General features: G+C 52.0%; 1 protein-coding gene across 1 annotated transcript; it reads right to left on the bottom strand.

Moving 5' to 3' along the window:
* Window positions 1–6: 6 nt before the first annotated feature.
* On the bottom strand, window positions 7–12,581 carry LOC145719163 (centrosomal protein of 164 kDa-like). Its single transcript, XM_081810682.1, has 4 exons — window positions 11,972–12,581; window positions 4,309–4,677; window positions 3,270–3,350; window positions 7–1,381 (listed from the first exon to the last, which is right to left on the bottom strand). Exons 2-4 carry the CDS (start codon window positions 4,474–4,476, stop codon window positions 1,142–1,144), a joined length of 489 nt encoding a protein of 162 aa, XP_081666808.1. The 5' UTR covers window positions 4,477–4,677; window positions 11,972–12,581; the 3' UTR covers window positions 7–1,141.
* Between the last annotated feature and the right edge of the window lie 142 nt (window positions 12,582–12,723).

Raw genomic sequence — 12,723 nt, forward strand, 5'->3', positions numbered from 1 at the left:
GTGTAGGAGGGTTCCCCTTTCTCCGCATCCCCGCCAACATCTCTCGTTTCCTGACTTGTTAATTTTAGCCATTCTGACTGGTGCGAGGTGGTATCTCATTGAGGTTTTGATTTGGATTTCCCTGATGCCGAGTGATATAGGAGACTCCATCTTCACCCATGGGGTTCTGGCCGGGCTGGCCTACGGCTGTGTCCCCAGCCCTGTACCCACAGCCTCCCACGCCTCTCCACTGGCAGCCGGAGCCCCAGCTGCTGGGGCCGACGGTACCATCTGGATGGGCGAGGAAGGGCAAGGCCTGAACGAAAAGCCAGCTCCCCCAAATTCCATTAAAAAATAGAAATGCTGCCTGGGAATACCTCCCAGTGCCTGTAGCAGAAGGCTTCCTGCCAGGGCTGCCAGTGCTCATGGCATCAGCCTGGGCAGAGCCTGCAGCTAACAGCCCCCCTCCCCGCTCCTTCCAGTGTTCAACTCACTACCGTCTCCCCCTACAAATCACACCAAGCTCAGCAGAGAGCGCCCTCTCTCACTTTCAAGGAAAAAAAAAAAAAAAACCACAGGCCAATCTATGTAACAAACTAAAATGTAAAAGAGATAACAAAGTGGGGCGATCGTAATAAAAATGGGGGAATGGAGCCCTGAGTCTGAAAGGATGACCTTCTTGGCTTCAAGGCTCCATAAGGACAGGATCTGTGTCTGAGTCATCTTTGTACCTCTCTGGGGGCCAGATGTCCCCACACAGAGCTTACATCTAGGAGGGAGACAGACCCAAGAACCATAAAACAGAAGAAGCAGCACTAAGGGGAGCAAAGGGACAGAACGATTCATCCTGCCTGGAGGAGGTGACATCAGAGGTGGGCCTCCAAGACCGAGAAAGAGCTTGGGACAAAAGGGGAAGCAGCAGGGCAGGTGGAGCAGTGAAGGAAGTGGGTGGTATGCCCCAGAAACGGTGAGTGGTGGGCGCGGCTGGTGTGTGGCAGGTGGGCTGAGGAGGAGCCTGCAGGGGCTGAATGGGCCAGGTCGTAAAATGCCTTGAAATACACAGTCTATAGTACTTTGCACATGAGCAAGTGGTCAACCCTCAGTTGCTAAATAAACGGATAGACACATAGATTTATGTTGCGGTCGGGGAGGGAGGATGACTTCATTCACAGCAGCAAAGAGCGGGAATGATTGGCAGCCCATCGCAGGCACAGTCAGGGCCAGGCCCTATTGAATTAGAAGGGAGGGAGCTTCCAGAAATGTACCCTGGGATGGGCAGGGTTCTGCTGGGGCTTATCCGCCACCCAGAGAGACTCACCTCCCAGCGGGCTCCATCCAGGACCGGGGAAAGCACGTCAACATCCAGCAGGTGCTCCGAGATCCGGCTGCGAAAACCAAAGTCCTAGAGACAGTGGAGGGGGAGGTCAATGCTGCCCCCGTCACAGCGTCCACCAGGGCCTCTCCTCTGCCTCCCCGCCTTCCAGAAAGGTGCCTACTGCGGGCCAGGCACTGTGCAAAACATTTCCACATCTACTAGCTATTCTCATCTTCAAAATAACACTATGAGTAGTCCAGAAAGGTATGATACAGCAATTATAATGGTCACTGTAGACTAAGTGGTAAGGATGTATGTATTCACTCGAAAATCCTTTTTTCTGTATGCCTGAAATTTTTCATAATAAAACCATAGGGGAAAAAATAAGCCCATGAGACTGATACTCTTATGGCTTCTCACGGGGAAGCAGGTCTGAGAGCACACGCAATTCGCCCAAGGTCACACAGCTCAGTAGCAATGGGGCTGGTGGGTCAGATGTGTCCTGGGCTGACTCCAAAGCCCAAGCTCTCTGCAGGACACACGCTGCAAGCATGTCACTTTCCAGCTGTCTCACCCTCCTGGTGCCCAAACAGGGTGCCAGGAGGGAGGCCAAAGTGCCCAGCAGGCTTGGAAGCGAGGCATGGTGGGCTGATCACCGCTTGCTCTTTTCCCCTTCTCCAGGGCCCCTCCGGACAATGGGGATTAATTAGTGGTGCTCCCTCCGCAGGCTTCTCTTGGGGAGGGACAGCAAGTGCCTACACCAGTGCCAGCTCCCTGCCGCCCTCTGGCTGCCACAGGACCCTGATCCTGCCCCCTCCGAGCCTAAGAGGCCTGCAGGGCTAAGTGAAGGATTGCTACCTGACAGCATGCTAATAGGGACAGTTCTGTCATCAGCCCTGACAAATGGCAGGAGGCCCAGGCCTAGGTCTGGTCCTGCTGTCCCATGGCTTCCTCCACCCACTCCCACAGAGAAGAAAAACGCTGATAGACACACTTCTCCACACGGGGACTCCCTTGGGGAGATGGAGCCCTTGCTTCCAAGAGTCCTAGGACATGGCTATTCTTCATGATGCTTTTTGGCAACAGTGACTCTCCGCCTGCCCTTCCTAGCTTGTGGGTTTTGTTTTTGTTTTTTTGGAGACATTTTCCTTTCAGTTTGAGTTCTACTCCACTTAATGTAGCTGCCATCTGCCTCCTAAGCCCATGGTTCAGTGAGGGGCTAGAGCACACAGCCTCCTAATTCCTCCACACCCCCTCCTATCATTACTGTTCATCCCTGACCCTCTCCCGCTAATCCCTTCCCTTTGATCTGCCTCCTCCAAACAGATGGAGCATGGTTTCCAGAGGTGATGTTCTGCCAAAAAGCACCCTCAACTACTCCCCATAGATACAGACCTGGCAAATGCAGCCAGGAGACAGCAGGCTGGGTGGAACGCCTGGGAAAGAACGACCATCCATCCATGCTGACATTCCAGGACAATGTCTTCTCTTTGGAAATGTAAGCCCAGCATCCCTCCTAGCTACAGCCTGAGGACTGGTCCTTGCCATTGCTTGGTGATCCCATAAACACACACACATGCGCGCGCGCATACGCACGCACACGCACGCACAACACACACTCTCTCTCTAACCTCCTAGATTCATGTAATGTTTCTGCTACAGTCCAGAGGCTCTAGACCACATATCTCCCAGACAATTCACACTGCAGACCCAAGAAAGAGTAACGATCGCTCATAGTTACCTGAGGTCTATAGGCTAACGCTTTACATTCTTTACCTCACCTTGTTCTCACAAGAAGCCTATGAAGTAGACAGCGTTACTCTTAGCTGATGGGTGGAGAAACGAGAGTGAGGCAAGACCCAAGTCTGAATTCTAACATCCCCACTTCAAGCTGTGTGATGCCAGGCAAATGAACCACAGGGACTGACAAATCCACGCTCTTCACCCCACTCTGCTGCCCCCACCTCAGACTCACCAGGTCCAGGAAGGACTTGGGGTCAGAATCGGTGGAGTCCAAGAGCTGCAGCTCCTTCACGTGTTCACTAATCTCCGACTTCTGGGGAAACAGACCCACCGAGAAGTTACCCAGAGCACAGCACAGAGCGTGGGGATCACCACCCAGGGAATGCTGTTCGGGCCATGGTGCCAACACAGGGCTGAGCCCTCACCAAAGTCCACCTCTTCTGGAAAACCTGAAAGAGGGCTTGGACCCTCCCCTTCCTTCTGGACACATGCATCAGCCCCCCACCTCACTGGGGCCGAACAGCCCAGCTGAGCCCACATTCTGACTGAGGTCAACAAGGATTTACACATGTAAGGAGAGCCAAGTAAAGTGGAAGGGAGACAGTTAGGAAACTGGCAGTAGGGAAGGTTCATGCTGTCCTAAAAAACAGAATGAGAGTATCTTTCCCAGGAAGCTGCTTAAAGCTCTTTAAATGAACTCCCTCACCATCTACCTGGAAGAGGAGCAGGACTAAGGGACGGAAAACTGAAAATGCCAATGGCACTGGGAAGTACTTGTGGGCATTTGGGTCACTGGCCCGGTCTTGTCAAAGCAAGACTCCCATGCCATGAGAGAAGTTTTCTGGTAACCTAACTGACTGCTGCTGGGGCCAAGTACTCCCCTGGTCCCCACCCCCTCAGTGTCCTCCCCTCTCTACAGAAACTCTGCAGAAACGCAGACTACAGCAACCTTGACTGGCTGGTGTCAAGAAGTAGAAGGGGGGAGGCAGGATGAGAAAGTAGGTACAACAGAAGAACAAGAATGTCCCAGGAGGGTGCCAATGGAAAGGCAAATTTCTACTGAGTTGCTAATGCCAGCAAGTTTGGAGTTTTAGTCAGGCTCTGGCTGCCTGCTGGGTCTGGGCAGGTGTGTCACCATGAAGGGTTCTGGCTGCTGGTGACAGCCCACTGCAGGGCCTGCAAGTGAAGCTGTAGGGACAAGGATCTGCACGGGGCTTCAGAGCGCAGCACAGGGAGGGAGCAGCAAGTCTCTGGGGCACAGGGGGACTTACCTTGCTCTGGTCTGATCTGCTCTCTTTGGGGTCGGAAGCCTCCTCCACGGCCTCGGCCTCTCCCTTCCTGGGATCCCCCTCTCCTGCATCCACTGGGTCCTCTGGTGCCTCCTTTTCGTTGGCTTTGGCAGGCTCACTGCCCCCAGGGTCCACCCCATTCCTGGACATCCCAGGATCACTCTCCTCATCCGTTTCTTTTTCCAGGAGCCAAGCACTTGCCCCTCTTCCCTGCTGCCCTTTGCCATCAGCGCTGCTCAGACTGCTGTCTGCACCCTGGCTGAGGAGCTTGCCAGGAGTGGGGGGCCCTGCAGCATCGGAATCCAGAGAAGCATCCTTCCTCTCTTCTGGCTGGCTTGTTCTCGGAGACTCCTAGGCAGCAGCAGACCATGTCAGACAAGGAGGCATCAAGAATTAATAAAATGATTTCAGAGACTTGGAACAAAATGGAACTGTCATTCCTTGACTCGTACGGGCCAGCGCTCCAGCTCTGACACCAGTGGTTATCAAACACCCCAACAGCTATTTAAAACCCAGATTCCTCGTTCCACTCCAGATCTACCGAATCTAAACGTCTGTGGTGATTTACAGACACCCAACCGGCCCCGTCCACCGACAGGCGTGGAAACCAGTGCACTGAACTCCATCACCGCCTACCACGTTCTCAAGGAATAAATGTCTCATTCCAGCCCCAGTAGCCAAATCACAGGATTGCAGACTCAGAAGTCAGTATTTACTTTTTAGAAAGTCAGTATGTATTTACGATGATGATGATGATGGAAAATCACATAAAAGTACCAAAGTCTAAAATTTCTGTTTTTTCCATTTTTAAAAGGCAGCAGGGAAATAACAGAAGGAGAGTGCCCTTCATCAGTAGTGACGAGGCTGGCTCTCCCCCTAAAGCCTCCCCTGCACAAGCCACCCTCTCCGCTGCATGCTCCGAAAAGCAGAAGCCAGGACAAGATTTACCGGGGGAAATGGCTATGAAGGATAAAGGGGTTGGGAGACCTTCGGAACACAGGTCTGACCTGTGACGGGGGAGCAGGATGGGGGTGGCTGAAACAGGCAAAGCCTCAGGCCTCCGCCTGGTCCTGAAAAAGTCTTGGCCTGCACCGCAGAGTCCCACGTCTGCCAGAAATGGTCCTGCTCCCAGGCCCGTTGTTCTCTATGGACAAGCACAGCCCTGGAGCCAAGCTGGATCAAAGGTGCCGCAGCTTGAGGCTGTTATTGCTAGGGTCCCCTCGGCAGCGTCTCTCAATAGGAGCACCCTGTCCAGCTGCCTGGTTCTCATGCACAAACCCCACTTTAAAGACTAGAAAAACCTTGAATGCCAGCCAAAGTAACAAAAGAAACCCCCTCCTCGAAATACAGCCAGTGCTCTCTCCTGGGTTCAGAGAAGCCTTCCTCCCAGAAAACATCACTTGGGCTGCTGGTGTGAACGACTTCTGAGCAGGGACTTTTGACACTTCCAGGTTCCTCACCCTGGAGACTCACCCAAGGAGCCTGGTCACTGGAGTCCAGAGGTCCCCGCAGATGCTCTGAACACAGCATTCATCCATGCTGTCTGTTAAAGGATCTATTGAACCCGAAGACGTGCCCATCCGCCTACTGACCAGCCAACCCAAACTTTCCAAGGATGGTGAAGAGAGGCAGGAAAGCAGAGCAGTTCAGAGCTCAGCTTCAGAGACAGACTACTTAGGTTCAAATCCCCACCCTTACAGGGACCTGAGGCCCATTATTTAACTTCTCTGTGCCTCAGTTTCTTCCTCTAAAATATGGGGACACAGGAGGACCTATCTCACTGGGTCTGGGGAGAGATTAAATGAGTTAACACTAAGTGAGCTAGAGAATGGAGAACAGTGCCCGGCGGACCCTAAGTGTCCCGTAAATGTTCCACTAATGTTTTACTGTGAGACACACATGGTCATTCCCCGGATGCCTTCTACGTGCCAAGCACTGCTCTGGGGACCCATACAGGAACAAGACATAGATCCTGCCCTGAGTATGGAGAAGAGTGAAATGCCCCAGGCAGCCCTGGTTATGAGCCTCTGCTGCCCAAAGCAAAGGGCACTGGACACAGTGGTGATACTGTCCCGGCCCCAGGCCCAGGGAGAAAAACAGGCAGTGAAAGAGAGAAGGGGAGGCTTCCCTCATGCCTTGGCAGCTTGAAGGCAGGGTACCCTCCAGGGCTGCCCATCTTCCCAACATCCGTAGCCTGCGGCTTTGGGAGAAATCCGCTGTGACCACTGAGCTAAGAGAAAGGGGGGAGGTGAGCCCCTCCTCCTCAAAAGCAGGAGGAGCAAAGTGAGGCCAGGCCTGCTCATCCCAATCCTCGCGACAGAGGCCAGCACGCAGCTGGGGGGCAGTACCCAGTCTGAGGGGCTCCACGGACCCCCAGGGGGTGGGAGTTTCTCAGGGTGACGGAGGGGTGTCTGGCAGAGCCAATCCACCCGTGTCGTGCTCATCTCATGAAGAGAAAAGAGCAACAGACCTTGCATTAGGGGACAGAGGAGGGTCAGATCACCAACAGCACCCACGGCCTTCAAGATAAAGTCCACATCTGCTCACATAGCCCAGAGCCTTTCCTGCCCAGCCCTGCCTGCTTCACAAGGGTCACAGGCAGCCACAGCCTGCACGCGTCCTCCCGCCTGTGGATGAACGTGGTGCCATTTCACTACCTGGCCGTGCATGTTCTTTTATTCATTTTTTCCTTATTTCACTTTATTTAGCCAACGGTCACACTCTGAGCCCCACCAAATTGCTCCTCCAGCCTCACTCGAGGGTCTGCTGAGGGAAGAAGCTCAGAGGGCGACCAGGAAGGCCCGGGTTCCCCAGTCTGCCTCCTCTTCCACCAACACACACTGCACAGCACAGCACAAAATCACTGCTTGTATCCGCAGGCACCCCCCCAAGGTTGTTGGGGGGCCCTCCAGTGTTCAAGAGCTGCCTGCCAGGGCCCAGCTCCAGGCAGACTGCCCCTTGCTCCTGAGATGCCATGCACATTCTACACACACACACACACACGATCTACCCGGACAAACTCCCACTGGCCCGCACAGTATCACGTCTTCCAGAAAGCCCTCCCTGACCGCCGGGGCAGCTGTCCTGAGATGAGCCTTCTGGTCCCGTCACAACAACTACTGTAACACCACTGCTGATTTCCCCTCTGTTTCCCTCACCAGGTCAGCTCCCTGCCATCCTCAGTGCCTAGTTTCTGACACATAAATGCACAGCAAATACTTGTTGACTGAATTTTTTAAAATGGTGTGTCATGTGGGCCCAGGAGCTCCGACTTTGTAAAATGGAGATGAACTATTCATTTCACAAGTTACAAAGGGTTTAGACTATTTGTCACAGTGCTTATTAAATGAAAAATGCTAAACAAATGTTAACTGTGAATATTCAAGACGAGGGAAGAACAAGTAACCTTTCAAAAGTCAGAGGACAGCAGATGCAGGAAGAGACTCCCATTCTTAGGCATGAGAGAAAGCAGTCAGGCAACAAGAATGTTAGGCCAACTCTGTGCCATTCTCACGATTATATTCTTCAAAAGAAGATTTTCCCATGATGGAGCTTATCCTAGTCTGTCTACCTAAACATTAAGATATTAAAATATGGCTACTATAAAGGAGTTTGCCTTCTCTGAGCCCGTGTCAACAAAGTCCAACAACTCAACAGCCAGAGGTAGGTCCTGCGGGTTGGGATAGCAGAGGGAGACGAGATATTTATTGCAGATGGCCCACAGTGCCTGACTGAGAGTATCGGGGAGAATGCATCTGACTCCATACCCCTCTCCCTTCACTTGGCCCTGCTCTTCATCACAGTGCAAGCCGAGGCCTGCCCAGGATGCACACCGCAGGCCCCAGTGTACCGTCTCCTGCTTTGGTGTTCGGGGCAAGGGCCCGGGGGGGGGGGGGCGGACAGGCCAGGGCGGGGGCCGCACCCTCGGCACCACTTTGTTCTCCGCTCATCCGTGCTCAGACTCCTTCTTTCTCCTCCTGTCACAGCCCCAGGCCCCTGAGTATCTCAAGGCAAATATCTGCTGCCTTTTTAAAAACAACCTTGTCATCTGCATGAGGAAGGCGGTGCCTGTAAGAGCATTTCATGAATATTTAACATACCCCCCAAAAGCTATGAGGTCTCCGATGCTGCAGTTCCCTCCTTCCTAGAGCACAAAGGCGGGCTTGGGAGGGAGAGAGTGGAGGATGGGGGAGTAGAACCCCCCAAGCCAGCCATCAGTCAGGTTATTCACCACATCTCCTTCCCACCCAGTTGGTCTCAATTCTTTGCACTGCTTGTTGTTAGCACTTCCCAATCACACTGACATCATCCTGTGATTTCTAAGCCCAGCTGCCTCCCTCTCCTTTGAGCCGAGGATGGGTTCTCACCAGCTCCACCAGGCCACATGCTGCGTGCTCACCCACCCTGCTGCCTCCCATCCTCACTCACACCCATTCTCAGTGTCTGGTCCGTGAATCCATCCTCTTTGATTCTATAATTGACAAGAAATGGGTTTACACTGAAGGCAGGAGAGGGGAGGAGAGGAGAGGAGAGGGTGAGAGAGAAAGGGAGAGGGAGAGAGAGTGTGAGAGCGAGAAAGAGAGGCATTCCTGCCATCCTACTGCCCTCTCATGGAATCACGAGCAAAGTGACTGGACAGCACAGAGACAGGGTAGAACACACCAGAGCAGGAGTCCTCCATCTACGGCTGCCCAGGATGCCCAGGAACGGGAAGAAATGGGTAGCTCAAAGGATCCAAGCTCTATAAACACGGACAAAAACCATTTTCAAAGGGTGCGGTCCAAGCAGAGGCAGCTTTGTCTATCCTGAAACCCCTGTTCATCCTCAACACTGACCTTCCACACCAGGAAAAGCCCTCCTAGTTCCTACCTGGGGTTCGAACGCAGGAACCCAACACTCCCTGTGGCAAAAAAGAATGAGATCTGCTGGGATGCTAGAGACAGGGTTAAATACACCTCCCACTCCAGACATTTCCCCCCATCACACTGCGTTGTCTATTTATATTAAAGAGGTTATAAAAAAAAATATGTTTAAAAGCTCCCACTCCCCCAGAGAAACATAGAATTGTCAGAAGGGAAGCTTCTGGAAATCCATGACATGTCAAAGAAGATCCCTTTCTTGTTGACATTTGTAATCCATTATGAAGTAAAAATTAACAAGTTCAAAGTCAAAGTGCATCATGATTGATCCACAGTGGGATCCTCAATCGGCCAGAGGACAGCAGGGACCAAACAATCTTCCCAGGGCCTGGAACAGCCAAGGGAAGGAAACAGTAGAACACAGAGCACAACACAATCTGCAGGATTCCCCTCCTTGTCCCAGAGGGGCTCACTCTCCTGGTTCTCTCAGCCGCTCAGCAAAACATGCCCACATCCTTCCTATGCTCCAGGCATGGGACAGTGCTGGCCATATACACATGAATCTCTACTCCCAATTTGCTCAGTCTCATGGAGAAACTTTCTCCTTTCTCTGAGAGCCAGTTAAGTCCTCTTGATGCTCCATTCCTGCTCATGGTTATCCTTCTCGGCTCCAAACCTGAGCTGCTGATTGCATCGGCAGTATGAGGCCTTCATGGCCGATGAGAAGAAACAAAGTTGTCATTTCAGGGAACCAAACACACTGAAGGCTTTGAATGGAATGCAAAGAGACCAGGCCCCACTCACAAGTTTCAAAGTGGACATAGATCAGGCTGATGATAAAGATGGGACACTCGGGAACACAGTGTCACATTTCACAGAAAGTGTTGAAGTCACAATCAAAACGTATCTGATTGGGCACTGCCAAAAATGTGGACAGTCTCCAGGGTAAAAATGGGGACATAGTTCCGAGAAGAAGTATAACAATAAAACAGAGTCTGCCCTATGGCTAGAGCTGGACCACCCAGGAAGACCCAGCTACAACTCCAGGCCTGTGGGCCAGCATCCGCAACCTCCACCCGCCAAGACGTTAACCCTGGCTCTTGAGGTGAGCTGAAGACCAAGAAGTACGAGTCAGAAACAGTAAGAGCACGGTAAGGGATAAGAACACAGTAAGAGATAATAAGGAAACAAATTTAAATCCATGATACAGGCACTGTTGCTTTACTGGTCAGCTTTTCGATCCTTCTAATAAAACATGAGTGATCAGTTTCACTTGAAAGTGTTGCAAGTATGTGAAAGAATTTTATATATTAGACTTATGAAAAGCTTAATTCAGCTTGCAATCAATATCTCGAAGTTTGGGGAAATCTGAGCTGCTGACGTCATGATTTACTGGTTATATGAATACCGTGGGAATATTGAGGGAAATCTTAATTGCTGAAAACGAATAAATTGGACATTAGACAAAGGGCATACTATAAAACCACACTGGGGGGTTGTAGGTATTATAACACCATGATGAGTTTTGGGTTTTGTTTGTTGTAAAGAACTTTCCGGTGGCGATGGAGGACAGACCGGGGGACAGAGATTAGAAGTGACAGGACTACTGTGGGGAGAGTCTGGAAGCTATTCCCATCCGCAGTCTGCACTTCTCAGGCCCTGCGCCTTTGCTCAAGCTGTTCGCTTGCCCAAAATATCCTTTACACCCCCATGTCTAAAACTTACCTACTCTTTAAGAGCCAGGTCAAATGTCATCTCTTCCAAGATTTTCCTGCTCTCCAGGCAACTCACGTCCTTCCCCTCAGATCTCCCCTAGGCCCGCCACCTGTACCAGCAAGAGCTCTCTGCACACACCGCCCTGCTTTATGGCTGCCTAGACAGTCAACACCACAGTGAGCATTCACTAAACGCCAAGGACCTGTTGTCCTTTCTCTCTCTCCAGCTGCAAACTGCATGAGGCCAGCCCAACCCATCTTACCAACCTCTGTGTCTCCACAGGGCCCAGCACAGTGGCCAACGTTCGACAACTGTGAAGACTCTGGATGTCACACCTCTGTTCAAAACCTCCAATGGCCCCCAGTGCCTGGGGACCCCAGGGCAAACTCCTCAGCTGGCACTTAGGGCCTCCGTGATGCAGCCCAAGCTACCCCCACAGACCGTCTCCCACTCGTCTCCCACAGGCACTCTGTCTGCACTCCAGCCAAAGGAGACACCCTCACCTTCCCCAACCTCGCCCTGCACCCTCTGCCTCTGCCCGTGCAGGGCCCTGAATGTGGGCTTCTCTCTCCCCACTCACCTCTGCCCGGCCAGTCCTGCCCACCGTCCTTCCTGGCTCACCTCACGTGGCAGCTTCTCAACAAAGCCCTGCCTGGTCGATCCACGGAGCTTGGAGACCCCAGATTCTCCTCGCCATGGTGCTCCGTCTCACCTCCCTCACAGCTTCACCGCCTTCTACTCTGTTTTCTGGGAATGGAAGCCTCTCTTCTGTGAGGCCGCAAACCCTCAGGGGGCAATAATCCCATCTAACTTAGGCTTGCAGGACCTACAGCCCCCAGCAAAGTACCTCACATGGCAACATTCAACCACTGGTGGTTATCTGGCAAATGCGCAGATGAATGGATTCCTATTCCCCTTTGTGCTTCCCCAAACTCCAAAAATCCCATCTAGACAGCACTGAGACAAGACAGTTCTCTTTCCAAATGTGTATCCCCCAAGGAGAAAAGCTTAGGAAGGACGGAGGGACAGACCAGGCGGAGGCATTTGCCTGCAGGGCTTCAGACTCTTACCTCATACTCAAAGTCACCCCCCAGTGCCCCAATATCCAGGTGCAGGTTCTTAAGAAGCTCACTTGAGCTGCAGACACTCTGAAAACAAACATGATTACAGGTGGTAAGTCAAGGAAATGGGTCAGCCCGGGGTGAGGGCCAAGAAGCTCCTTGTTGGTTACACTGTCTGGGTCAGGTCTAGAAAGTACATGGATTGGGCAAGAAGTGAAGCTGTGGGCTGGAAAATCATTTTACTTATTTTTAAAGGAGCAGAGTTGGCCAAAAGGTGGAAACAACCCAAGTGTCCATCAACAGACGAACGGCTAGACAAAACGTGGTCTGTTCATACAATGGATTATTCGGCCATGCATGCTACAACATGACGCTGCCTGAAAACATGCTATGTAAAAGCAAGCAGATACAAAATGGCAAATACTGTATGATTCCACTTATATGAAATATCCAGAAGAGGCAAATTCAAAAACAGAACATAGGGGCGCCTGGGTGGCTCAGTCGTTAAGCGTCTGCCTTCAGCTCCGGTCATGATCCCAGGGTCCTTGGATCGAGCCCCGCATCGGGATCCCTGCTCCGCGGGAAGCCTGCTTCTCCCTCTCCCACTCCCCCTGCTTGTGTTCCTGCTCTCGCTATCTCTCTCTCTGTCAAATAAATAAATAAAATCTTTAAAAAAAAAAACAAAAACAAAGACAGAACATAGAACAGAAGAGACCACAGACCTGGGGAGAGGAGAGGGCTTGGGGGAGTTACACTTTTTT

The sequence above is a fragment of the Leptonychotes weddellii genome, unplaced genomic scaffold, assembly GCF_054177405.1.
Source record: "Leptonychotes weddellii isolate Sample4059 unplaced genomic scaffold, ASM5417740v2 HiC_scaffold_3257, whole genome shotgun sequence".
Taxonomy (NCBI): Eukaryota; Metazoa; Chordata; class Mammalia; order Carnivora; family Phocidae; genus Leptonychotes; species Leptonychotes weddellii.